At 48.4% G+C, this 25,608-nt stretch overlaps 2 protein-coding genes across 5 annotated transcripts; both read left to right on the top strand.

Moving 5' to 3' along the window:
• The first annotated feature begins 1,926 nt into the window (after nt 1-1,926).
• Nucleotides 1,927-20,152, top strand: LOC112885932. Of its 2 annotated transcripts, XM_025951642.1 has the most exons (4): nt 1,927-1,987; nt 3,897-4,051; nt 19,073-19,675; nt 19,788-20,152. In XM_025951642.1, the coding sequence occupies exons 3-4, from the start codon at nt 19,155-19,157 to the stop codon at nt 19,807-19,809; spliced, it is 543 nt and encodes a 180-aa protein (XP_025807427.1). In that variant the 5' UTR covers nt 1,927-1,987; nt 3,897-4,051; nt 19,073-19,154; the 3' UTR covers nt 19,810-20,152. The 2 variants fall into 2 exon arrangements, with proteins under 2 accessions (XP_025807427.1, XP_025807436.1); XM_025951651.1 differs by lacking the exons at nt 1,927-1,987; nt 3,897-4,051 and having other exon boundaries at nt 18,626-19,675.
• Nucleotides 5,228-24,884, top strand: LOC112885921. 3 transcript variants are annotated; one of them, XR_003227305.1, is made up of 2 exons: nt 5,228-5,243; nt 20,551-21,074. XR_003227305.1 is itself a non-coding variant. In XM_025951624.1 (2 exons), exons 1-2 carry the CDS (start codon nt 16,846-16,848, stop codon nt 24,694-24,696), a joined length of 561 nt encoding a protein of 186 aa, XP_025807409.1. In that variant the 5' UTR covers nt 16,512-16,845; the 3' UTR covers nt 24,697-24,884. The 3 variants fall into 3 exon arrangements, 1 of the variants encoding a protein (XP_025807409.1); XR_003227303.1 differs by lacking the exon at nt 5,228-5,243 and adding an exon at nt 16,512-17,167; XM_025951624.1 differs by lacking the exons at nt 5,228-5,243; nt 20,551-21,074 and adding exons at nt 16,512-17,167; nt 24,458-24,884.
• Nucleotides 24,885-25,608: the final 724 nt, after the last annotated feature.

The raw sequence follows: 25,608 nt of genomic DNA, 5'->3' as shown, positions 1-25,608 counted from the left end.
AAGTGCAAGTAAAAAAAGGGTATTTTTGTAATTACAGAAAAATCTAGGGTTGTTTTCGTAAAATGTATTTGGATTGGGGTAATTTCGAAATAAGTGAAACGTGGTTTTGGTAAACATGTTTTTCTTATATTATTCCTTGTAAAAATGTATGTTTATTTGAAAGTTGTATTTGAAATGTGTGTGTTGAAGTGTGTAAAATTTTTTGGGTAAAGTGGTAAAAATAAGGGTATTTATGTAATTTTATAAAAGTACAAGTCCTTTTACGCAAGTATTTGATTTACAAAAGTAACTTTCAAATTTACGTAGGGCTAAAGTGTAAAAAGTGCAAGTCATCATGACATGTCTATCCAACCATTATGACGAGTCTATCCCGTCATTATGACGTGTCATAAATGCTTGCACTTAGGTCCTGAATTTTATAAAATTACGCTCTTTAGGACAAAAGCAATTCAAATCCGACTTTTGTTCAAAACTTCACATGTAAAAATATAAATTTTGAGTTTTTGAACTTAAGCCCTAAAGCAATGTTGTAGAGTTTGAAAAACTCTCCAACTTTCGTTTTGGGCATTTCTTCATTTGGGTTTTAAATCAACAGGAAATTTTGTTTTACAGACAGGACCTTACAGTTTTCTGTATTTACGCATAGGTCCTTGGGGAAATCTGTTCATCTTTCTCCTCTATTTCTTTTCTCCCCTGGCCTCTCTGTCTTATCCTTCTTCCACCGGCGGCAGCTCTAGCAAAATTCCTCTTTTCCTCCCTCTCTCTCCCTGCTGTTTTTCCCTTGGTTCACGGGCTGCTGTTTTTCCTCCGAGCAAGCAGTGCGGGCGCAGGGAGTTGGAGCGCAGTACAGGCGGGGCGCTGGCAAGGGAGCAGGCGAGCGGCGGGCCCAGCAGCGCCAGGCGTCCGGGCGGGCGCGAGCGCGCGCAGGTGTGCGGCTGGCGGGCCCAGGAGCGAGCGGCTCGGTGCGAGGGCGGCGCAGCGCTGGTGGACCCGAGCGGCGGCAGGCGGACGCGCAGCTGGCCGGCCCAGGCGGCAGCGGGCGCAAGCGGCGCGCGGCTCGGGAGCAAGTGGAGCGGGCCGGGCGAGCGCGCGTGGAAGCCGGCGCGCAGGTACTGGAGCGCGCGGAAGCTAGCGACGGCAGGCCGGAGCGGGAATCGGTGGCGGCGGACGGCAGCCTCAGCGCGCAGTTCGAGCACACCGTGCTGGTCACCCGCGACGGTGTGGAGATCCTCCCTGGGTCTCCCTAGCGGCATCAGGTCAAGGTGGAAAACTGCTGCCACCGCTGCTGACGGGCTGTCCATGTGCAGGCGTGCTGGTACTCGTTAAAGGATTCCGGATGAAGCAGCAGCACTGGAGCGATCCCAGCATCCCCTCCACCAGGAGTACAGGTCTGGTAATTGTTTTGCATGCTGGAGCAACTTCCTCCCTTCGGCAACTTAACCATGCCAGTATCTATTAGAGCCCAAGATGAACTATGAGCCGACATCTATTTTGGAGCCCTGCTTAAAAAAAAAAGAAAAGCCCAAGAGGTTGAGCCAGATTGGACCAAATGGAGCCTTTCATATTATCGGCTGTTTCAGGCGGTGCTTTTCAGGTTCCAAGAGTGAAATGGGCATGATCCAATTCATCGGAATATTGAATGTCAAAATGACAAGAGGCAAGCGGCACACGCCAGATGCAGAGGACGGGCGGTGGCCGAGAAGAGTGGACGCGAACTCGTTCGCTCGTGAGATGCACGAGGAGCGGCGAGCCGAAAAGAAAGGCGGCGAAGCGGAGGTGGCGACCGGATGCAGCGAGTTCGGAGGAGCCACGCACGGCGAGCTCCCTCGGTCCTCGCGGAGGCAGAGAAGCGCTTATAGCGCGGCAAGTCGGAAGGAGAAGTTGTGGAGCGAATTCGGCAGTCAGGCGTGACGAGCTCGGAGGAGCCTCGATGCAACCAAACACGACTACAACGAGCTGCAGCAGATGGAACTCGCCATCACCGCCGGTGAGAAACTGAGGGTCTCTCTGCGAAACTCTTTTATTATTTCATGTATGCAAAGCAGCTAACTTATGAAATTCGTAGGAAATTGTAGAAAAATTATAAAAATACCAAACTAGTTTTGTTTGAATCTTTAAGTTATCCTCGACTACTTTTATATAGAAAGTTTAAGCTGTATGTGTGTAGTTTTTGATGTAAGTTAAATACTAGGAATTGAGTGTTTTAATTGTATCTCGTGTTATGTGCATGTGTTGTGGCTAATTTTTGGAACTTAGGTTGGATGTGATGCAATGTTTAGATTTTATTAAGGACATTTCTATTAATAATTATATCTGAAATTTATACCCTAACTTTCTTTCGCGTGCGTCACCCATAGTAAAAATATTAGGCTTAATATTAGGCTATACACTAAATTATGAAGTTATGCTTAATTTCAAAGAAAATTCATGAACAATAGCTCTAGTTCATGAAAAATTATGAGAATATTTTGAAGTGTTATTCCTGAGTAGTGTAATATGTTCACAAATTCCCAACTCATGATCAAGTGTAGGACAACTAAAATAAATAGAACTTGATGTAATAATACTATATTCCTAATTAATCAAAGTAGATCCATAATTAATGATAACCTAGAGTTATTAAAGATAATTAGCAAGTCAAATAAATAAAGTTATCGAATGTAATTAATGTGACTAAGTAAGATAACCAAACATGCTACTTAATGTAGTTAATTTAAATGTTTGACGTAGACGACCATGTTACCTAATGTAACTAGGAAGTTTACTTAATACTCGATAAATGATTGCCTAGTAAAAGAATGAATGATATGATTGGTAAATAGAATGTGGTTTATTTTGCATTGTTGATAAGTCGGATAGTATTAGCTTATAATTTAGTGGTGTTAAACCAATTTACCTAAAAAGTATGCATTACAACTTGTATGCCATATTGATGTGATAGATCTGTGTGATATTTAGTAATCTTTTTCACACAAGTGCTCATGCCTTCTTTAGCTGCACATCTATCGGCACAAACCTATCAACCACATCCTCTTCAGTCTAGTTCCGCACTTGTGGTTCCATCAGCCTAGACTAAGTGTAGTGTTCTGTTCCGTCTAGTTTTTGTAACAAGTCTAACTGAAATAACCCCATCGGCTGTACGTCACTCAATTGTTGTACTGACGTAATCAAGCCGATGCAACCACACCTAGTTACCTAGGATAACACTTAAGCACATCTCATTTAGGCACAGCCAGTGCAAAGTAGAACAATCAGCTACACGGCTGGTATGCCCTAATAGATGTAGGAAAACATTAAGGCTGAAGACCGGCTACACAGCTGACCCACCAGTCGGTGGAGTACGCCAAGACACAGACCATACGGATGCATAGTTTGACTAGTCTACCAATATACCATCGACTAGTTACTCGCACCAGTCGACTAGCATGCCGATTCACAGATCGACTAGAACACGTACACAAATCGGCTCAGCCAACGTTCACACAATCAACTAGTTTTGTTAAAGCATAGGTTGGCTATGCCAATATGCACGTGATCGGCTAGGTATGCCGATACCCACATAGATTAGTTAAGACACAGCTGCTTTAGGAATCCCCCCTCTGTTAGAATGATCGAAGCTTTCATCGACCAATTAGAAAACCGACGCACCTCTCAATCGGCTACACCGGCCAAAGTACACAACCCTAAATCAATATGATAGCACAATCGGCTCTGTTGTAATCTTCCATGAATAGCCAATTCTAATTAGCTATCCACCTAAAGCTGTATCTAAGTTTAGTTTAGATCTTTTTGGTTGTTATGTAAATAATATGTTAAATGAGTGTTGAATTGCAACTTTGTTGTAAAGTAACATAGTTTTGTGTGCACACTTGAATGTAATGTTGCATTACATGTAGATACGACTATTTCTGCAAAAGTACCTACAAGATCTCCCAGGAGCCTGCGGAGAATGTTCCTGAGGACCAAGTGAACGCCACCAAGGATTTATCAAAAGCCCCGAACCAAAGTTCGGAAGATCTTAACTTTACTGACTTCAGACTCACCAGTAAAGGCAAGCCCCGGACATAACCTACTATTTTAATTACACTGCAATCTATATCTATTTACGTATTCTATGCATTAAAGTTCTTAGGAATTGCTTGAAAACCCTAGTTGCATTCTCCTAGGAACCAATGTGATGAATACTAGTACTTGAGTCCGACTAGCTGCTATGCTAGATAGGACCGGTAGAAGTCGGGTGATTTCCTGTCACTCGTGCGATATAGGAGTTGTAATGTTTACATTCCTGTTATCACTATAAGGATGCCGGACGGGAGTTTTGTGAGGTATCATGGTTGAGATGATACCCCGTCTGTGTTGTTGAATTGGATAAGGCCGCAGTGTGTGTTAGCGGTGGTTAAGCGTTTGAAAGTACTAGCCACATGCCGCGAAATATGGTAAGTGGTAAGCCTAGTAGCCAATCGGCCCGAGGAGTGGACATACCTCCCACCACTCGTCTTGCTTCTCCTGGTTACTTATGTTCGACGTGTGGGAATACGTGTTGCAAGGGCAACCAGGAGTACGGGTTTTGTAGTCGCGCTACAGACGTACGTCCTGCACTTTGGAAGTGCGTATGGTCCTACAGTCGCTTGTGGTGGCTCTGATCCACGAGTCAGAATGAAAGGCAAACGGTTGCTTCGGAACGACCCTTTGGTGTTCCAAGCGTGTGAGTTAGGTTTACCTTGCAAGGTTAAATTCGATTCAGAATCGTCCGCCTCTCACGATGTTTGAGACTACTTAATCCCTTTATCACACAGAGTAACAAGAGCAATTATATGATAAGTAATACTAATGGTTGAGATAAAGAGCTCTACCTTGCTTGCTTAGTTATAAGTGCTTATCTAGAATGGATATTCACATAGAACTTGAAAGCTAAAAGTTGAAAATAAGGATCTACTCTTAGTTGCTTTTCAGCTGAAACTAAACCCAGAACTATTATAAGCCTTCATAAGTCTAATTATGGGCTAAAGTATACCCAATCCCGGGTAAGCCTTGCTGAGTATTAGTATACTCAGCCTTGCTAGTTTTATATTTTTCAGGTAAAGCCTTTGAAGACCCTACCCTTTCCCTATCATGGCCCTGTGCTCTTCCAGAAGATTGGTCCGTGGAATGGGATCCGTCCCCGACCAACATTGGTGATCTCGAGTGATGTCGTGTCAGAGCTTAGCATGACATCCGTCTTGACGACGTGTTGTAATCATCGCGTATGTTTTCCGCTGCCAAAAATCATAGCTTTAATAGTTTGTAGTGTTTTCTCTAAGTTTGAAACTTCACATTACTTTTGGAAAACTCTTGTAATGTAATTTCCTGTTATATAAATTGTGATGGTGATTGTATCTCTGGACTCACCTTCGGGTGAGGTAACCTTATTTGATCCTGTGTATCGGTGGTTTATCGGGACGTTACCCGACATGCCAAGGGATTATACTGTTTGAAGCACGTTGGAGCCCTCGGGAGTAGACTCGCGTACTTGAGCCGGTATAATTCACGTTGGTTCTGCCACAGCCAGCTTGGCTCATGCAAACCAGCCACTGATCTTCAGGAGGCCGTCTCTGGGTCCCTCTCCATGTTAGAGAAGGACCTGGATTTTATGCTCTAGGACGGAAAGTCTGAAGCCATCGCGTGTCGGGGGGCTTCGGGTTGATCTGGTACCGGTGATCTGATGATCACCTCCGTGCCGGAGGGGCGCATTGTGCATTGGGGGGGCATGATGCTTTCCGATCTACTCGAGGCAGAGGGTCGACTTGTGGCCCACCTCGAGCCCTTGCCCTTTCAAGAGGGCGGGCCATTGGCTACCGCGGCGGAGGGGTCGACTGAAGTAGTCGACGAAAGCTCTCATGAGCTTTCCTCCCGCTAGGTGCTGATGGCCGAAGAAGGCGAGGATGATGGGGATCTTCCCATCGTCAACTTTGAAGCGGTCTCTGAAGATGAGATCACGGCCAACGCCAGTGACGAGAACGACGCTGATCGTGAGGCGCGGAGGGCCAGGAACAGGGCCCGTACAATCCGGCGGAGGAGGGCCAACGAGCGTAGGCGATCTATGCATTGCGAGCTTGACCCTGAGTTCGCTGCTGTAAGCGAACGAGGTTTTAGGACTCCGGTGGCCAACATCGCCAGGGTAACGGCCATCCTCGAGCGCAGCCATGATCCGGAAGTGCGTCAAGCACTCCTTTATGCGCAGAGGGCTTGGATCCAGCTGGATCAGCACAACCTGGCGTCCACCATCAGGGAGGAGGGCGTGGGTGAGAGTCGAAGTCAGGCTCACAGCCGAACGGCTGGCGGCCGTCCTCGACACCAGCTCAGCAACGACAACGCTCGCGGGAGCCAGGCCGCTGGCAGGAGGCAGCAGCCACCGCAAGGGGGTCATCCGCGACAGGCCAATCATCGACTTCTTCCAGATGACCTGCGCCAGCACATCAATGAAGGTCGCGACACGCGGACCGTGATCTCCTCCAGGCGCAAGGTTCGCGAAGAAGTCGAAACAGAAGGTACTGACTGTAGCGACCGATTCCCTGCTTTTTCTGCTCGTTTCGGCAGCTACAAGTATCCAGAGGGCTTCAAACCGATCGGCATCACCAAGTACGACGGCAAGCAAGCCCCTCAGCAGTGGCTCCGTTGCTACTCCACGGCCATTGAGGTCGCAGGGGGTTCGAATATTACCAAAGTTGTCTACTTACCGATGGCTTTGGACCCTGCGCCGCTCACTTGGTTGGGAGCCTCAGCAACAACTCAATCGACTCCTGGGAGCGCCTCAAGAAGGTCTTCATCGACAACTTCCAGGGAGCGATTGCTCGTGCAGGTACTCATCATGATCTTGCTCAGTGTAAGCAAGAACGTAATGAGCTTCTGCGATCCTACACACGTCGCTTCTTCGACGTCCGCGCCACCATCGCGAACATCTCGGAGGACGACATCATCGATTGTTTCTACAACGGCATCACCGACCCGGGCATCTACAGGGATTTCGGGCGGAACAGGCCAAAGACTGTTGCGGGCCTTCGTGATATGATGCCCTATTGGTCCGAACAGGAGGAGAAGATGCGGGAGCGGTTCCCGCGGCGTTAAGATAGCAATCTGAGGCGCCCAAATGACAACCGCAGCGACAAAGGCCAGCGGGACTTTTCAGGTCCACCCCGGTAACGAAAGCCAGATGATATCATCGCGGCTATCGATCATCCTTCGCGGGGCAAGAAGTCGACGACGCAGGAGGAGTTTGAGAAGCTCCTGCAGAAGAAGTGCCCGTGGCACCCAGGTGCCAATCATGCCGCCATTGACTGCTACCACCTTCGGAGGACGTTCAGCAACTCTGGTGGTGGAAAGAAGAACAAGAAGCCGGTGGACAAAGAACCCGAGGACGATGATCAAGAGGACCACGGGCGCAACCCGAAGTTTCAAGACGCCTCGAAGGTCGTCAACGTCATTTTCGGGGGAGATGAGGATTTCGGTTCCAGGCGGGACCAGAAGCTGCTTCTCCGGGAGATTTTGTCCGTCGAGCCGGCGGTACCACGACCACTCCGTTGGTCGGAGGTCCCCATCTCGTTCTCTTGTGATGACCAATGGACGAGCTTTTCGGAGCCCGGTAAGTTTCGCTTGGTCCTGGATCCTGTGGTGGCGGAGGTCAGGCTCACCAAGGTCCTCATCGGTGGCGGGAGCGGGCTCAATCTCATCTTCGTCAGCACTCTGAAGAAAATGGGCCTGAATTTCAAGGACATGCTGGTTCCCAGCAAGTCCCCCTTTTATGGCATCGTCCCAGGTAACGCGGCACACCCGCTTGGTACGGTGGTCCTCCCAGTCACCTTCGGCACGTGGGAGAACTATCGTACTGAATTCATCAAATTCGAAGTGGCTAACTTCGAATCTTCTTACCATGCAATATTGGGTCGTCCGGCACTCGCCAAGTTCATGGCAGTGCCGCATTACGTCTATCTATTTCTTAAGATGCCAGGACTCAGCGGAGTACTCACCCTCCGTGGTGACTTGAAGAAGTCGTACGACTGCAATCAGGAGGCGATCCAGTATGCTTCGACCACTCGCGTGCCAGATGCTTCGGGAGAAGTACTCGTGGCCGCGCAGCAGCTCTCCCAGTCCGGGCTGGAGATTCCCTCTAAGAAGGCCAGCAAGTCGAGCATCCTGTCGACTGATGACGTGGCCCTCAAGATGATCCAGCTTCAAGAGGGAGATTCATCTAAGACCGCTATCATCGGCGCGGGCTTAGGTGACAAATAGGAACTCGCACTCGTCAGCTTCCTTCGGGCTAACCGAGACATATTAGCGTGGAAACCAGCGGATATGCCAGGGGTGACCAGGGAGTTGATCGAGCATGCTTTGAATGTACACCCAAAGGCTACGCCTAAAAAAGCAACGCCTGCGAAGGTTTGCCCACGACAAACGTGAGGCCATTAAACGGGAGATCGCTAAACTTCTCGCGGCTGGATTCATTAAAGAAGTAATCCATCCAGAGTGGCTAGCGAATCCCGTTCTTGTAAAGAAAAAGAACAATGAATGGAGAATGTGTGTCGACTACAATGATCTCAACAAGCACTGCCCAAAGAACCATTTTGGGCTGCCGCGCATTGACCAAGTGGTCGACTCGACGGCCGGTTGTGTCCTTCTTTGCTTTCTTGATTGTTACTCAGGTTATCATCAGATCGTGCTCAGGGAGGAGGACCAAATCAAGACTGCATTCATCACCCCGTATGGGACTTATGCCTACAAAACCATGTCCTTCGGGTTGAAGAATGCAGGAGCGACCTATCAGCGTGCGATCCAGATGTGCTTCGCAGATCAGCTGCATCGGAATGTTGAAGCTTATGTGGATGACGTGGTCATCAAAACCAGGGAGTCCAGCGACTTGATTGCATACTTGGAGGAAACATTTAGCAGTTTGCGCAGATTTCGGTGGAAACTCAATCCTACCAAGTGCGTTTTTGAGTACCTTCAGGGAAATTGCTCGGGTTCATCGTTAGCAACCGGGGCATCGAAGCCAACCCTGTAAAGATCACGGCCATCACTGATATGGAGGCTCCGGCCACAATCAAGGATGTGCAGAAGTTAACAGGTTGTATGGCGGCCCTGAACAGGTTCATCTCCCGACTCGGGGAGAGAGGACTGCCTTTCCTCAAGCTCCTGAAACACCAAGATAAGTTCCAATGGTCGGAGGAGGCCGAGCGGGCCCTGCAGGATCTGAAACATCATCTTCAGTCACCTCCGATCCTTACAGCACCGTTGCCAGGGGAGGATCTACTACTTTACATCGCGGCAACAACTCATGTTGTCAGCATTGCTATTGTAGTCGAGCGAGGCGAGGAAGGCCACGCGTTCGGCGTGCAGAGGCCTGTCTACTTTGTCAGCGAGGTCCTCTCCGAATTAAAGGTACGGTACCCAGCTGTTCAAAAGCTTTTATATGCAATCTTAATCACATCAAGAAAGCTACGCCATTACTCCGATGAGTACAAGATCACTGTGATCACGGATTTCCTGTGGGCGGATATTCTCCATAATCAAGATGCCACGGGGCGCATATCCAAGTGGGCAGTAGAACTGGGGGCTTTGTCAGTCGACTTCAAGCCACGCACTGCAATCAAGTCACAGGCTCTAGTCGATTTTATGGCTGAATGGAAGGAGAATCAAGTCCCAACTCCAGTCGACAGGCCAGAACACTGGACCATGTACTTTGATGGGTCCCTCAAGCTCGACGGCGGCGACGCTGGTGTTCTGCTTATTTCTCCACGAGGTGAACAGTTGAAGTACGTCCTTCAGATCCTGTGGGCGGTATCCAATAATGAAGCCGAGTATGAAGCCCTGCTTCACGGGCTTCGTTTGGCGATATCACTAGGGATCAAGCGCCTACTTGTTTATGGCGATTCTCTTCTTGTCGTACAACAAGTCAATAAAGAGTGGGACTGGAACAAGGAGGCGATGGGTGCCTATGTACAGGAAGTGCGCAAGTTGGAAAGCAAATTTTCCGGCTTGGAGGTTCACCATGTGTTAGGGGAGCACAATGTTGGTGCGGATATCCTATCCAAACTGAGGTCAACACGTGCTCAGGTCCCGCCGGGAGTTTTTGTCCAGGAGCTCAAGCAGCCATCCATCAAGCCTTCTCCGCAGTAACCATCGACGCAGGTTCCCAACCGCCCGATCGAGAGGTTATGGTGCTGGGGGAGGATTGGCGAGAGGCTTTTATTGACTTCATCCGAGATCAAAAGCTACCAGCGGGAATTGACGCCAGGAGCGCGGAGGCGGCTCGTGTCCTGCGCAGAAGCAAGGGTTTCGTCCTGGTCGACGGCAAGCTCTACCGGCGCGGCGCTCAGTCAGGAGTTCTCATGAAGTGCATCGCAAAAGAAGATGGCTACGACATACTGCGGGAGATCCAGAAGGGCGTCTGCGGAAACCATGCGGCTTCAAGAACGCTGGTGGGGAAAGCATACAGGACCGGTTTCTGGTGGCCCACTGCAGTGACCGACGCGGAGGATCTCGTGCGCAGGTGCCAAAATTGTCAATTCTTCGGCAAACAGACTCACGTTCCGGCCCACAGCCTCATCACCGTACCACCATCATGGCCTTTTGCTTGTTGGAGCCTCGACATGATTGGGCCCTTCACGACGGCGCCAGGCGGTTTCACCCATGTTCTGGTGGCTATCGACAAGTTTACCAAGTGGATTGAGTACAAGCCGATAGCCAAGCTCACACCAGATCGAGTTGTCGACTTCATCTCGGATATTTTGCACCGTTTCGGCTTCCCCAACACCATCATCACGGACTTGGGATCAAATTTCATGGCCAAACCAGTTCTGGGAGTTCTGCGAGAACGCTTGCATCGAAGTTAAATATGTGTCGGTCGCGCACCCAAGGGCCAATGGACAAGTCGAAAGGGCGAACGGCTTGATAATTGACGGCCTCAAGAAGGGTCTTTATGATGAAAACAGCAAAAAGGAAGGCAAATGGGTGCATGAGTTGCCACATGTCGTCTGAGGGCTCCGGACTCAGCCGTCCAAAGCCACAGGACAAACGCCTTTCTTCCTTGTATATGGATCGGAAGCTATTTTACCGGCCGATATCATGTGGAAGTCTCCAAGGGTCGAAATGTACAACGAAGGCGAGGCAGTTAGAGCTCGACTCCATTGAAGAAGCTCGCTGCACTGCTCTTGTTCAGTCAGTCCGATACCTGCAGGGGATCCGGCGGTATCACGATCGTAACATGAGGGAGCGGTCACTCAGCATTGGTGATTTGGTCTTACGTTGCATCCAGGACGAATCCGGCATACACAAGCTCAACTCAAGGTGGGAGGGCCCGTTCGTTGTCAAGCAGGTTACAAGGCCAGGATCATATCGACTACAGTCTCCCGAGGGTCAGGATGTCCCGAACTCCTGGAACATCCAGAACCTGCGCAAGTTCTACCCTTAAGACGATGCCCGGTGATAGTTGAATCCCCGGGGGCTTGGAACATTTCTTTCCCTCGAATCAATTTGGAGGCTATGTGCCACGGGATTCAGGTTGTACATCCCTTTACGAACACAAAGAGGCTGCTGTCATGAGCAGTGCTTATATAATCGACTTCTCGCCGTAAATGTTACGGAGGCTACGGCCACGTTAATATTCCCTCGGCTCCATGCCTTGACGGAACCCTCGGCTCCGCTCTTACTCTCCGCGACTCGGTTACCGCCGTGACCTTGGATGGTCGCTTGCCATCGCATTTACTCCAACAAAATCGATCCGTTCGACTGGCTTACACCCAGTACGTTGGAAAGGCTCGCACGAAGAGCTACCTCGACTACATCCTGAGTGGTTACACTCAGAACTGTCTCATTTCTGCCAAAAGCATGGCAGACCCGCGGCAACGCCCGCACCTGCTCCTAACAAGCTCGACCCGTCCGTCCGGGTCCTACCTAGCTTATGGAGCACGCTCACAGCAGGAGCGATTTTCGACTACACTTAGAGCCGTCGCACTCGGGGTAGTCTTGTTTTTCTGCCAAAGCACGGCAGACCCGCGGCAACACCCGCACCTACTCCTAACAAGCTCGATCCGTCCGTCCGGGTCCTACCTAGCTTGGGGAGCGCGCTCAAAGCAGGAGCAATTTTTGACTACACTCAGAGTCGTCGCACTCGGGGTAGTCTTGCTTTTCTGCCCTACGCACGGCAATCCCGCGACGATGCTCGCGTTCTTTCCTAACAAGTTTAGGCCTGCTCGATCGAGTTGTGGCTAATCTGTTAGATGAATATCGGCTACCCTTCGGGTCGTTGCACCCAGGGAAGTAAGCCTGGATCCCAATTCAGCTAAGGCATGCAAACAAGTAGAGATAACAAACGCAGTATTTACATAAGGGAATGATTACCTATCTCTCGCGCCCTAATCCTGCAGTACACTGTGTACAATTTGTTCTGCTACAGGTTGGGCCTCTCGCAGGTACTCGTCGAATCGTTCATCCGTGCAGTCCGCTGCCATTCCCTACGCAAATATGTCTAGCTGCGCGTTTGGCAAGAAGGATTTTACATATGCGAGGGCGTTGCTAACGCACGCGACCGGAGCCTCAGATAGGAATTTGAGCACTTTCTTTGGGGCTTCGCGGAGTCGCTCCAGCAGGGGCCGCGGGCTCGCTTCGCTTTCTTCTGGGGGATTCACCATGTCCACCAGCTCCTGGGCGGCCCCCCTGAGGTCCTCCAGCTCTTTCCGCTGCTGCTCGTCCTTCTCGCCCAGCATTTTGATTTGTTAAGGCAGTCGATGAACTGTCGTTCTGTATCGCCGATCACCTTCTGCAGCCTTTTGACATCATCTGTACGGCGATACAGCATATTCTTCACGTCAGTAAGCAGCTCCTCTTTGTATTTTATTATTTTCCTAGGCTCTGCGGCGAAGATATTTCAGCAACCAAGGGACATTACTAAGGAAAAGTACTCGAGGGAAGCGAGGGCCTACCTTGGTGCGCTTTCTTCTCTTCCTTGAGCTGCTCCTGGTACTGTGCTTGTTGCTCCTTGAGCTGTTTTTGGAGCTCGGAGTTGGCCTTCTCGAGGTTTTTTAGGTCATTCTTGAGTAGCCAAGTCTCTCGAGTTCTTTCTTGCTTCAGTATATCAAGCTCTCACTGCAGATAGCAATTTTTCGTCTTTTCATCGGAAATGCGCTTGTCCAGGGCAGCTAACTCCTGCGCACCACTCACAACCGCGCCGAGCTTCTCCGATTTTTTCTGGGATTTAGTGATTACATGCTGCGCAAAAGGCGGTGATTGGGTCAAAACGGCTCATCACTATGCACAACCGGAACTTTACTCAAGCCTTACCATGGAAAAATCGTATAACTCCTTGAAGGTGCTCTTGAAGGTCTTTAAATTTTCGGTGTCAGCAGGGGGTCGTCCACTAGGTCGGTGTTGATGACGTTCTTGTACCCCGGCCCGGCCTTTAGTATTTCACGGGTATCCCTCGAGGACCCTGCGATGTCTTCGGGCGGTGGTCGCCGGACACCTGCAAGTACAAATGTTGTCAATATATTGTGCCCAGATCCCGGTAGCTAGCGTCGGGCAGATACACGCTTACCTGTGCCATCAGTAGGAGCGGCATCAGGGGCTTCGACTTGTTCTCCGCCACCAGCTTCGGCTTCGTCTTGTCGAAGCTCGGGAGGCGGTAAGTCGGGGAGCGTTGCATCTGCCTCAGGGGCCAGCTCCGCGGGTGCTGGTTCTCCAGGCGCCGACGGCTCGGCGGCTGCAGCGGCTGGGGCCGGTTCCACGCTGAAAGGCTCAGTTCGGGTTGATGACTCTGGGGCTGCAGTAGTCGTGTCCGGGTTCAGCTGGAGCTGCACCACGCTTGCAGCCCTGATGATGTCGAAGTCATTGTTATACAAGCCGACAAGAGCAAGATATTTATGTGACTAGAGGTAAACTCAAAGTGTAGACTTCTTTTTGGCGGCCTTTTTCACTCGTAAGGCCCATCGCGGAGTTCCTGTTGCTGGCGGCGGGGTTTGACCAGCCGACTGGGCGGCCCCCGCCACAGCAATGGTTACTGCCGCGGTGGTGGACGGACCCGTTTCCACCTCTTCGGGTCCGGCCCCGGGTGGTAGAGCAGGAAGACTACACGTGGACACCGTCAGTACACAACATTATGGATATTTGGCAAATCAACAAAACAGCAAACCAGTACCTGAGAGATTCGACTTCTAGCGCCTTTTGTTTGCGCACTACCCGACGACCCTGGGGCACCAGAGGGAGAGCCGCGGCTAACTCCATGGCTGGTCCGGGGGAGTTGTCCCCTCTTACCTCCCTTTCGGTGACCGTCCCCGCCAGGGGGCTCCCACCCTCCGTGGACTCGCTGCGGTGCTGTCCCGCAGCCAACCGAGTTCTCTTGGCTTCAGCAGCAGCGCTGGGCAGAAGGTGGTCTGGCCGAGGGATGTCTGGCTGCGGCGGGTAGCTGCGGTACAACTCCGTGTGTCCCTGCAGAAAGTGTTCAGTTAGCATGGGCGAAACGGAACTTGTTCCTATTATAAGGTAGTCGAACATTTACCAGTTTTGGAGGCTTCTGAGCAGTGTAAAGCTGTGGGACGTATGGGACTGCATCCACATCCAGAAGTACTTGTCTGACTCGACGGAGTGCGGCTTCATCTGTCAGTTCCTCTGCGCACATACGAGACGGATCTTCAGCGCCCGAGTACTCAAATCCAAGTTTGTGGCGCCGTTGGATCGGTTGGACTCGGTGTTTGAAGAAGGAGAACATAACGGACGCGCCGGTCACTCCCATCATCTTGAGCGCTTCTATGACTTCTAAAAGCTCCTCGACTTGATCCAGATCTCCTCTGGTCAGTTCAAGATTCCACTCTGGCCTCACTACAGGTGGTTTATTCGTCTTCCCAGGGAGCTGGAGGGCATGATTTTCAATGTAAAACCAATGGTTCTTCCAACCGGGGAGGTTGGAGGGAAATTTGTATGAAAGGTATCTTTCGCCGGCCTGCTGACGCAGTTGAATGCCGGCGCCCCCTACGGAAAGTTTTTTCGTGGTAGGCTAGGGTTTGACGCGGAAGAGGAAGCGGAATAGATCCCAGTGGGGTTCGATTCCGAGAAAGGCTTCACAGAAATGGATGAAAATGGAAATATAGCAAATGGAATTAGGGTTGAGGTGATGTAGCTCAAGCCTGTAATAATAAAGAAGGCCACGAAAGAAGGAACAAGTGGGAGGGCCAATCCCCGTTCAGCAAAATGGAGAAATGTGACGATTTCGTCAACATTTTCCATGGGGAAAGGTTCACGGTAAGAGGGGCGCCAGTTGACAAGGTTCTTTTCCTGCAGCAACCCCTCGGAAACTAGTTTGTTTAGATCGTTGAGGGAGCACTTAGTGTATGTCCACTCTGCGGTCGATGGCTGCGCCTCTTTCTTCTTCCCTTCGATCTCTGACTTCTTGGGCGCCATCTCCGATTCGCTGGCCACGAGATGCTCGGGGGCTGCGGGGAGAGGGGCGGGGAAGTTGGAGCGGGAGGATCTCTTTGGGGGATGGCGGCGGCGCTTGGTCCTGATTAGGGATTTTGGGTGGTTCTTGGCAAAATGCAGATTGAAAGCACAGTTTCTTCCCACTGTTGTCGCGGGGTTAAATAACCAGCGGGGTGGGGAAAAGTTACTGCTCCGAAGTTCAAGGGTCGTTTTTTGGGAATATTCCGAAGATGAGGGGTCATTTGGTGGACTGTTTGGATTAAATATTCGATTAATCATTTTTTCAGGGCCAATTAGCCCGAAAAAAGGGGTTTTTCGGGTTCATGATCCAGTTTCCATCATTTGTATCATCATTTTGGCAATTTCTCAGGTTGTCATTTTTTAACCTGCCTGCCACGATCTCTGGATCCTTATCTCCAAATTTGTGGGACTTGGATTCAAGGCTCGGGGGCTGCGGGATACGTGGCATCGACTACTTATTTTTCAAATTTCTTTGAAGGATAAGGAGGATCACAGACTAATAGGACCCTCAGCCTGATTCTCAGATTCAACCTAAGGCTCGGGGGATACTCCATATGGACCATAACAAAATTCGGGGCATGAGCACCTCATAGCTTCGATGCAGCCAAACAAGTACTCGAAGAAGGATTTCAAGACGAAGCTTCAAAAGAAGTCGAAGACTACTTCAAAAGTACTCGATAAGCCTGCAGTACTCAGCTACGAAGAGCTCGGGGGCTTGTCAGACCCGGGGCCACCGGGCTGGGCACATAACGTAGTTTAAAGGGGTTTAAGAGAGTAAGTCCGCCTTATCTCTTATTCATCTTGTTTATCTCTTATTTATTCCGTTTAAATAGAAGATAAGGCTAACCGATACAGGGGGAATCAACACGAGATATGTTCTGGTACGATTCCTTAGCTAGTATTGGTTAGTATCTTTGTAACCCTGGCCTCTCGGATATATAAGGGAGGTCAGGGACCCCTCTAAAAACATGATCATTAGGTCATTCTACACCGAAGGCAATACAAACCACCATACAGGACGTAGGGTGTTACGCATCTTGCGGCCCGAACCTGTCTAAGCTTTGTGTTCCTTGCACCTTCGAGTTCCTGATCTCGGCGTTTCCTCATCCAAAACTTACCACCTTGGGCATATCCCTCGGTGGGCAGCCAGTTAAACACCGACAAAGGGCACGCGACGTGTGCGTGAAAGGTCCCGAAATCGGCTGTAGAAAGCCGATTGTTCCCTGGCGGCTTCCTTTTGCCACTTTGAATCTGTTACGGATATCACGCGCGGAATTTTTGAAACTCGTAACCGACTAGGGTTTTGGGACGCGAAAAACCCTAGCGGTTCTCCTTATAAATACGCTGGGTGCCGGCACAGAAAAGAAAGAGAGAAAACCTACGATGCACAACACGCCTCATCTTGCCTGCTGCGCCACCGTGTACGCTACTTCATCCCGTTCGTCGGCGTGCACCGGCGATCGGGAGAGCAGGTCTCTGGAACCTCGTCCTCAGCGATCCTGCACTGGGAGAGGGCGAATAAGGTTTTTGGGAAGCGCTCTGCGCGACTGCTCGAACGCTTCCACATCGCCGTCCTCTACATCCTCGTCACCGCGGCTCGTCTACCTCCTCGTCAGTGGGGCGCAACTCGGCGTCGTCAAGCACGCGGAGGTGCTGATCATCGCCGTCATCTTCTTTGCCTGGTTATTCCGGCCGGACAAGAAACGTACGGTTTTTTGTCCCTAACTATGCCTTTCATACCTAGTATGATCTGGTTAGGGTTCATCTTGTTGCTGCAATATTTTATCTTAAATTATATTATGAGCATGTTTAGATCTATTCGTTTTCTGTATGCAATTTTCATCATGGTCATGATTTATCTTCGGATTAATTTAAAACTGAAACTCCTATTTATTCCATCATTCCAAAAACCTTATAATAGGAATTTCAGTTTCATGGCTAGATTTGTTGATGTTCTGAGGCCCGAGAAGTTCTCTGGCGAGCACTTTAAGAGATGGCAAACGAGAGTGATTCTGTGGCTCTCTGCCATGAACGTGCTGTGGGTGTCCAAAGGCAAACCTTAGGGGCTTCTTACCCCTGAGCAGGAGAAGGCTTTTACCGAGGCCAACACACTTTTTGTGGGCGCTGTGATCGGTACACTTGTAGATCGTCTACATGATGTGTACCTTCATCACACAGACGCTAAAAAGTTGTGGGACACCCTGGAGGCCGACTATGGTGGCACATATTGAAAGTACATCTAGGCCCCTAATTGATTTTGGTGATTCTTGACAATCACAATTTGGGATATGATGCTTTGATGAAGTTGTGTGCAGGAATAAAATGAAAGAATTAAGAAGAAGATGAAAAGAAGGTCCCCAATTCAAATATGTATGGTGGTGGAGTTCACTGGTGACGTAAGTCAGATTTTCATTTTGAATTTGAGTATAGGACCACCGTACTATAAAGGGGGATGTTGTCGATTGATCCAGGTTGTCAAAGTGCTTCAATTTGAGATGAAATTCTTTATTAAGAAAAAAAACCCTCCTTCCAAATTCATCTGGGTCGGATGATCTGGCCTGCCAGCAAAAGTCCTCTGCCCTAGGCCGGATGATCCGGTCTACCTGGCTGTTCCCCTCTGCCCTGGGTCGGATGATCTGGCCCTAGGTCGGATGATCCGACCTATAAGCCTGAAACCTTCTGTTGCCTGTCGGATGATCCGACCCCATGGCCGGATGATCCGGCCCTAGAATTCTGGAGAACCTTTTGTGCTTAAAGTGAGTGCTGGGTCGGATGATCCGACCCTAGGCCGGATGATCCGGTACCCCTCAGAAATACACATAATGGTCACTTGAGGTGGGTGGGGTATTTATACCCTCTCACCCCCCTCATTCATTGCTGCTGCTTCCCACAACCTAACACACCTCCAAAGCATTCATTTCAACCCTCCTCTCCATCCAAGAGCTTGATTCTTGCAAGGATTCACCTAGGGATAGAGAGAGAGAGAGAGTGAGATTTAGGGTGTGGGAAGAGAGCACTTCATGGGCTTTCACTTGTTCATCTCAAGAAGCACTTGAAGCATCCTTTGATTCGTCGATTTGCATTTGTTACTCTTGGAGCACAGCTCCTAGACGGTTAGAGGTGCCGGGAAGCTCCCATTCCTTTGTGGTTTGAGCTCTCGGAAGTTTGTATTACCCATCTCTTTGTGAGATCAATAGTAAGTAACTCAATCCTTCTTTGTGGTTGATTGTGAGAGACTTGGGGCTAGTGACAGCCCGGCTCTTTGTGAGCATCTCAACGGAGACGTAGCTCCTTTGTGGAGTGAACTTCGAATTAAATATTGTGTCTCCATTTACTTATTGTTGTTCATATCGTTCTTGAGCTTGTTTCGACCCGATCTACTAGATAGGTGTAGATCTTATATATTAGATTCCTGCATAGTCTTACAATACCTTTTACCAACTTTGTATTCAAAGAGAATCGTCAAAAGTTAAGTATATTTTGAATTTAGTTGTTGGTTATTTTCTCCCGGCTGGAAGATCCGACCTTAGGCCGGATCATCCGACCCCCGGAAGATCCGACCTTGTGCCGAATGATCCGGCCGCTGACGTTTTTCTACCAAGATTTTCAGGAAAAATTAGAACAAAGCCTATTCGCCCCCCTTTAGGCCTAGTGTTGGTCCTTTCACATATGCTGGCGCTGAGCTGTACATCATGAAGCAGTACCATGACTACAAGATGACCTATGGGAAATCTGTAGTCGAGCAGGCTCATGAGATACAGTGCATGGCCAAGGAGCCTGAGCACCTCAAGATCAACCTACCCGACAAGTTTGTGGCTGGTGGTATAATTGCCAAGTTGCCTCCTTCATGGAGGGATTTTGCCACTACTATCAAACACAAGAGGATTGAGATATCAGTGTCTGATCTGATAGCATCCCTTGATGTTGAGGAAAAAGTTCGGGCCAAGGATGGGCGATCTAAGGCTGCTGAGGGCCAGACTAGCGCCAACATGGTGCAAAAGTCTCATGGCAAAGGCAAGAGCAAGGGAAAAAAGACCAAGCCGCAGCCTACCACTACTTTCAAGAAGAAAAAGTTCAAGGAAGGTCAAGGCTGTTTTGTGTGTGGATCTACTGATCATTGGGCAAAGAAGTGCTCACACCGCAAAGGAAGGAAGCCTTCACCTAAGCAGAAGACTGTGAACACGGTCACCATGGCTGAAGTGGAAACCAGTGGGTATAATTCTTTACCTTTGGTTTTTTCAGTATTTCAATCTACTAGTTGGTGGCTTGATACTGGTGCAAATGTTCATGTGTGTTCTGATGCTACCTTATTTTGTTGTTACCAGATCGCTCGGAATTTTACTGTGATGATGGGCAATGGGTCGCATGCTACTGTTCGTGGTGTTGGCACGGTCGATCTGAAACTTACTTCGGGAAAGATCGTGCAGCTGAAGAACGTGCAGCATGTCCCTACTATCGGCAAGAATCTAGTTAGTGGATCCCTTTTATGTAGGGATGGTTTTAAAGTAGTGATTGAGTCCACTAAATTTGTCGTGTCTAAGTGTGGACAATTTATCGGTAAAGGCTATGAGTGCGGAGGCTTGTTCCGTTTTTCAGTTTCAGATTATTGTAATAAGTCCGTGAACTTAATTTCTGATGGTATAAATGAGAGCGATGCATCTGTTTGGCACTCGCGTTTATGTCATCTGAATTTTGGCTCTATGTTTCGACTTTCCACCACGAGTTTAATTCCGAATTTTTCCATAGTTAAAGGTTCTAAGTGCCATAGTTGTGTGCAATCTAAGCAACCTCGAAAACCTCACAAGGTGGCAGAGAAGAGAAATTTGGCACCTCTAGAACTCATCCATTCAGATATCTGTGGGATGAATGGCGTGTTAACAGAAGGTGGAAAAAGATATTTCATGATCTTGATTGATGATGCTACTTGGTTTTGCTATGTGTACTTGTTGAAAACGAAAGATGAGGCTCTTAACTGCTTTAAAATCTATAAGGCTGAAGTAGAAACCCAACTTGAGAAAAAGATCAAACGACTTAAGTCCGATCGAGGAGGTGAATATTTCTCTAATGATTTTGACTTATTCTGTGCAGAACACGGCATTATTCATGAGAGGACGCCTCCCTATTCACCCGAATCAAACGGGATTGCCGAAAGGAAGAATCGCATGTTGTCTGACTTGGTTAATGCCATGTTAGATACCGCTGGATTATCTAAGGCATGGTGGGGGGAGGCAGTACTGACTGCATGTCATGTCCTGAATAGAGTTCCCATGAAGAATTAGAAAAAGACTCCTTACGAAGAGTGGATTGGGAGAAGACCTTCACTCTCTTACTTGCGCACATGGGGTTGTTTGGTCAAGGTGAATGTGCCAATCAACAAGAAGCGCAAGTTGGGATCTAAAACTGTGGATTGTATCTTTTTGGGTTATGCACATCGTAGCATTGCTTATAGATTTCTAATAGTTAAATCTGAGATGCCTGTTATGCATGTAAATTCACTGCTTGAGTCTCGTGATGCCACTTTCTTTGAGAATATCTTTCCTATGAAAGACTCGCATGTTATATCTTCATTACCTCTAAATGAAACAGTGAATACAACTCCTGAATCTGTTGAATTTTCTGAGCATGATGAACACACACTTGAATCAAATCATGAGGAGATTCACAGTGACGCTCCTAGGAGGAGCAAGAGGCAAAAGACTGCAAAGTCTTTTGGTGATGATTTCACTGTTTAGCTCATAGATGATTCTTCCAAAACAATCACTAAGGCATTCTCATCTCCTGATGCGGATGATTGGAAAGAAGCTGTCTGTAGCGAGATAGACTCCATTCTCTCCAATGGAACTTGGGAGCTGGTCGAAAGACTGTATGGTTGCAAACCTGTGGGTTGCAAGTGGGTGTTCAAGAAGAAGCGTAAGCCTGATGGTACTATTGATAAGTACAAGGCTCATCTTGTGGCTAAGGGTTACACCCAGAAAGAAGGCAAAGATTTCTTTGATACTTACTCACTTGTTGCGAGATTGACCACTATTCGTGTTCTACTCTCCCTGGCTGCCTCGCATGGTCTTCTCATCCATCAGATGGATGTTAAGACAGCTTTCCTCAATGGAGAGCTGGAAGAGGAAATCTACATGACACAGCCTGATGGTTTTGTAGGGGTTATGAGGACAAGGTGTGCAATTGTATAAATCTTTGTATGGCCTGAAGCAATCACCTAAGCAATGGCATGAGAAATTCAACTTGACACTCATATCAGCAGGATTTAGTGTCAATGAGGCTGATCGATGTGTGTATTACCGCTATGGTGGGGGCCAAGGAGTTATATTGTGTTTGTATATCGATGACATACTGATCTTTGGCACTAGTCTTGATGTAATCAACGAGGTCAAGGTATTCTTGTGTCAAAACTTTGATATGAAAGATCTTGGTGAGGCTGATGTTATTCGCAATCCCATTATGTGGAGAAAATATTGAATCGGTTTGGCTATAAGGATAGAAAATCTAGTCGAACTCCCAATGATCCGAGCTTGATCCTTCGAAAGAAGAAAAGAATTGGCAGAGACCAATTGAGATATTTACAGATGATTGGTTCACTCATGTATCTTGCGAGTGCAACGAGGCCTGACATCTCTTTTGCTGTTAGCAAGTTGAGCCGGTTCATTAGTAATCCGGGAGATGATCATTAGCGTGCGATTGAGCGTGTAATGCACTACTTGGTGGGTACTATGGAATACGGGATTCACTATTCCGGTTTTCCTGCAGTACTGGAAGGATACAATGATGCTAATTGGATATTGGATCTAGATGAGTTGTATGCCACTAGTGGATACGTTTTCACTCTTGGCGGTGCTGCTGTTTCATGGAGATCATTCAAACAGACGATCCTGATGAGGTCTACTATGGAGGCAGAACTCACAGCACTAGATACAGCTACAGTGGAAGCCGATTGGTTTCGTGAGCTCTTGATGGACTTACCAATTGTCGAGAAACCATTGCCGGCAATAATGATGAACTGTGACAATCAAACGGTGATTGTCAAAGTAGACAGTTCAAAGGACAATATGAAGTCTTCAAGACATATCAAGAGATGGTTAAAATCAGTCAGAAAAATGAGAAACTCCGGAGTTATCACTGTGAGTTATGTCCACACTGAGAAAAATCTGGCTGATCCATTCACCAAGGGGCTGTAATGTAATGTGATAGATAATGCATCCAAGGAGATGGGTTTGAGACCTGTATAAGCTATTCCCTAGCGGTAACCTAACCTATATGATCGGAGATCCCGTGAATTAGGATCTGGAAAGAACAAGCTAGAGGTTAGCATGAGAGTAACCTTTTATACTCACTCAAGAAGGATGCAATACTCTCGATTACTGCATGGTAGGTTGGCATTGGCCTTAGTGTATTCTGTTGGCTTTAATTAGCAAAGACGTTATCCTGCAGAACGTTCTTGAAAGAATACACCTATATGAGCCCGACTGTTGGACAGTCGTAGTCTGTGAGATTCGGGTGATCTCTATTGAGCTCATGAAGAGACCAGGGAGTACGACCTATATGCTCCAACCGCGAAGTAGCCTACTGGAGGTCAGTATCAGTTTGAGTGTAAGTGAAACTCATTTGCACAAAACTTGCAATTCAAGGCTTAGTCCATTATTCAAGTTGTAAATGAGTGTAACTTGCTGTTCTAGATGGAAGTTCAACTTAACAGTCTCCACTGAAACACTGGTATATCAAACAACAGTGGGTTGAGGCAAAATCATAACGAGACTTTAAGATCTGGTGGGGGATTGTTGGAATATTTTGCCTAGCCCATGTAAATCCAAATAATTCCTATAAAATCTCAAAGGCCCATTAGTGCATAGGTGCATGGCAACAAGTTAGTCCCACCTTGCTAGTGGAGGTGGACGGAACCTATCTTAAATAGTTGGATGCTCTCTATGCTCTTGCAAGTGTGGGTGAGAGGAAGAATGAAGAACATGCGCGCGCTCGCTCGCCTCGCCTTGCCTCGCGGACCGGGCCGGGCTCGGGCTCGGGCTTCGGTCGACGTGCGCGTGAATGGTCCGCCAGAATCCGGGTCCAACCCTTGCGGGAAATGGTCTCTCTTTTGTAGATTTGTATTCTGTTACGGCTATAAAGAGCCGATCGGCTCTCCGGTCTTGGGCGAAAGAGCCAATTGTTCCACATGATCGGCTCTCCGGTCTCGTGCGAAAGAGCCGATTGTTCCCCATGATCGGCTCTCCGGTCTCGGGCGAAGGGCGCGCGACGTGCGCGTGAAAGGTCCTGAAATCGGCTGTAGAAAGCCGATTGTTCCCTGGCGGCTTCCTTTTGCCACTTTGAATCTGTTACGGATATCATGCGCGTAATTTTTGGAACTCATAACCGACTAGATTTTTGGGACGCCAAAAACCCTAGCGGTTCTCCTTATAAATACGGGTGCCGGCATAGAAAAGAAAGAGAGAAAACCTACAACACACAAGACGCCTCAACCTGCCTGCTGCGCCGCCGTGTACGCTACTTCATCCCGTTCGTCGGCGTGCACCGGCGATCGGGAGAGCAGGTCTCCGGAACCTCGTCCTCCGCGATCCTACACTGGGAGAGGGCGAATAAGGTTTTTGGGAAGCGCTCTGCGCGATTGCTCGAACGCTTCCACATCGCCGTCCTCTACGTCCTCGTCACCACGACTCGTCTACCTCCTCGTCAGTGGGGCGCAACTCGGCATTGTCAAGCGTGCGGATGTGCTGATCGTCGCCTCGTCTTCTTTGCTTGATTATTCCGGTCGGATAAGAAACCTACGGTTTTCTGTCTCTAACTATGCCTTTCATATCTAGGATGATCTGGTTAGGGTTGATCTTACTGCTGCAATATTTTATTTTAAATTACATTATGAGCATGTTTAGATCTATTCGTTTTCTGTACGCAATTTCCGTCATGGTCATAATTTATTTTCGGATTAATTTAAAACAGAAATTTCTATTTATTCCGTCAAAAACTACCACAGCGCGGACCCATCGACTTCGGAGTCCGGCCAATAGCGCGAGGCGGAAGGAGCTGCGACTGCTTGGCCGCAGCGCCGACCGTTCTCGCAGCCCGCCGTCCTCGGCTTTGCTGGAGCGCCGCCCGGCGTTGGACGCATCGGCCATGGCCGCTGGCACCTGGACCGGCCAAGGAGTGCTGCACTCGGGACGAAGCAGGCGCGTGGATAACGGAGCGATGGGACTAGAGCAGAGCGACGCGTGAGGCCGAAGCGAAGCCACGGAAGAGCGGCGTCGTGTACAGTTGCGGCTGGAGTTAGCGGCAGAGAGGAAAAGAAACGGGCTCAGAACTTCGGAGAAAAAGAATTGCAAAAAAGATGCGTTAAAAAAGAGGAAAAAGGAGAAAAATGTTAATATATAATTCTACTCATTAATCTATTCATTAAACTCAAATTATGAATTCAAGGTAAACATAAAATTAGTTGTACAACTAAGTGGGATTACTAGGGGTAAATTGGACATTTGAGTTCCTTCATCCATTTAAACAAATATAGGAATAGCCGTTCTACCAAATATTTTTCCATTAGATAAGCTGATTCACAAGATGAGCCACAGCTGGAACTATTTCAGTAGAAGCCGGAGCTCTACCAAACAGATCCATAGTTTCCAATGCAAAGAAACTCTTCCACAACATCTCCATTGAGGACTAGAATTTTATTTCATCTAATCTCATGTTCAATTAAACGTGTACGCATATGCATTAATTAAATATTACGGCCGTTTATGAAACAACACAAGAAAACTTGTATTGAGAGGGTTTGTTTCATTCATCAAATCATAACATCCACTTTATTCGACGTGGCACCCTTATAAACAACAAAATGACAGTTGCCATTGAGATCGGCCTTTCTTATCCGTGATTGGATCTAATACGTCTCAATGATTTGGATCCACATCATCCAGATGCTAGCTATAAAATGTTTTGTCTTGCCACGATTTGCAAACAAATTGTTTACAACATTTTATTAAAAGAAATGGTCAAGGTCCTGATGAGTCACATCAAGGGACTTTGGCACGAGTAATGTGCTTGTTTGGTTTTGGAACAGAAGTTTCCATCTGAGTAGCCAGGCCAACTTCTGGCCGCCGAATTGGTCCTCGTTTTGCCAACTTTGACCAA

Source organism: Panicum hallii, chromosome 1 (assembly GCF_002211085.1).
Source record: "Panicum hallii strain FIL2 chromosome 1, PHallii_v3.1, whole genome shotgun sequence".
NCBI lineage: Eukaryota > Viridiplantae > Streptophyta > Magnoliopsida > Poales > Poaceae > Panicum > Panicum hallii.
Note: the sequence above shows the minus strand (reverse complement) of the source record. Positions and strands in the feature narration are given on the sequence as shown.

What these genes read in the sequence shown, in the direction of transcription:
- LOC112885921 (XM_025951624.1), top strand. Translation starts at nt 16,846, where the DNA reads ATGCACAACACGCCTCATCTTGCCTGCTGCGCCACCGTGTACGCTACT. An exon ending in ATTCCGGCCGGACAAGAAAC is followed by an intron (nt 17,168 to 24,457) that starts GTACGGTTTTTT and finishes AAACTACCACAG; the next exon opens with CGCGGACCCATCGACTTCGG.
- LOC112885932 (XM_025951642.1), top strand. Translation starts at nt 19,155, where the DNA reads ATGAAGCAGTACCATGACTACAAGATGACCTATGGGAAATCTGTAGTC. An exon ending in GCTGAAGTGGAAACCAGTGG is followed by an intron (nt 19,676 to 19,787) that starts GTATAATTCTTT and finishes TGTTGTTACCAG; the next exon opens with ATCGCTCGGAATTTTACTGT.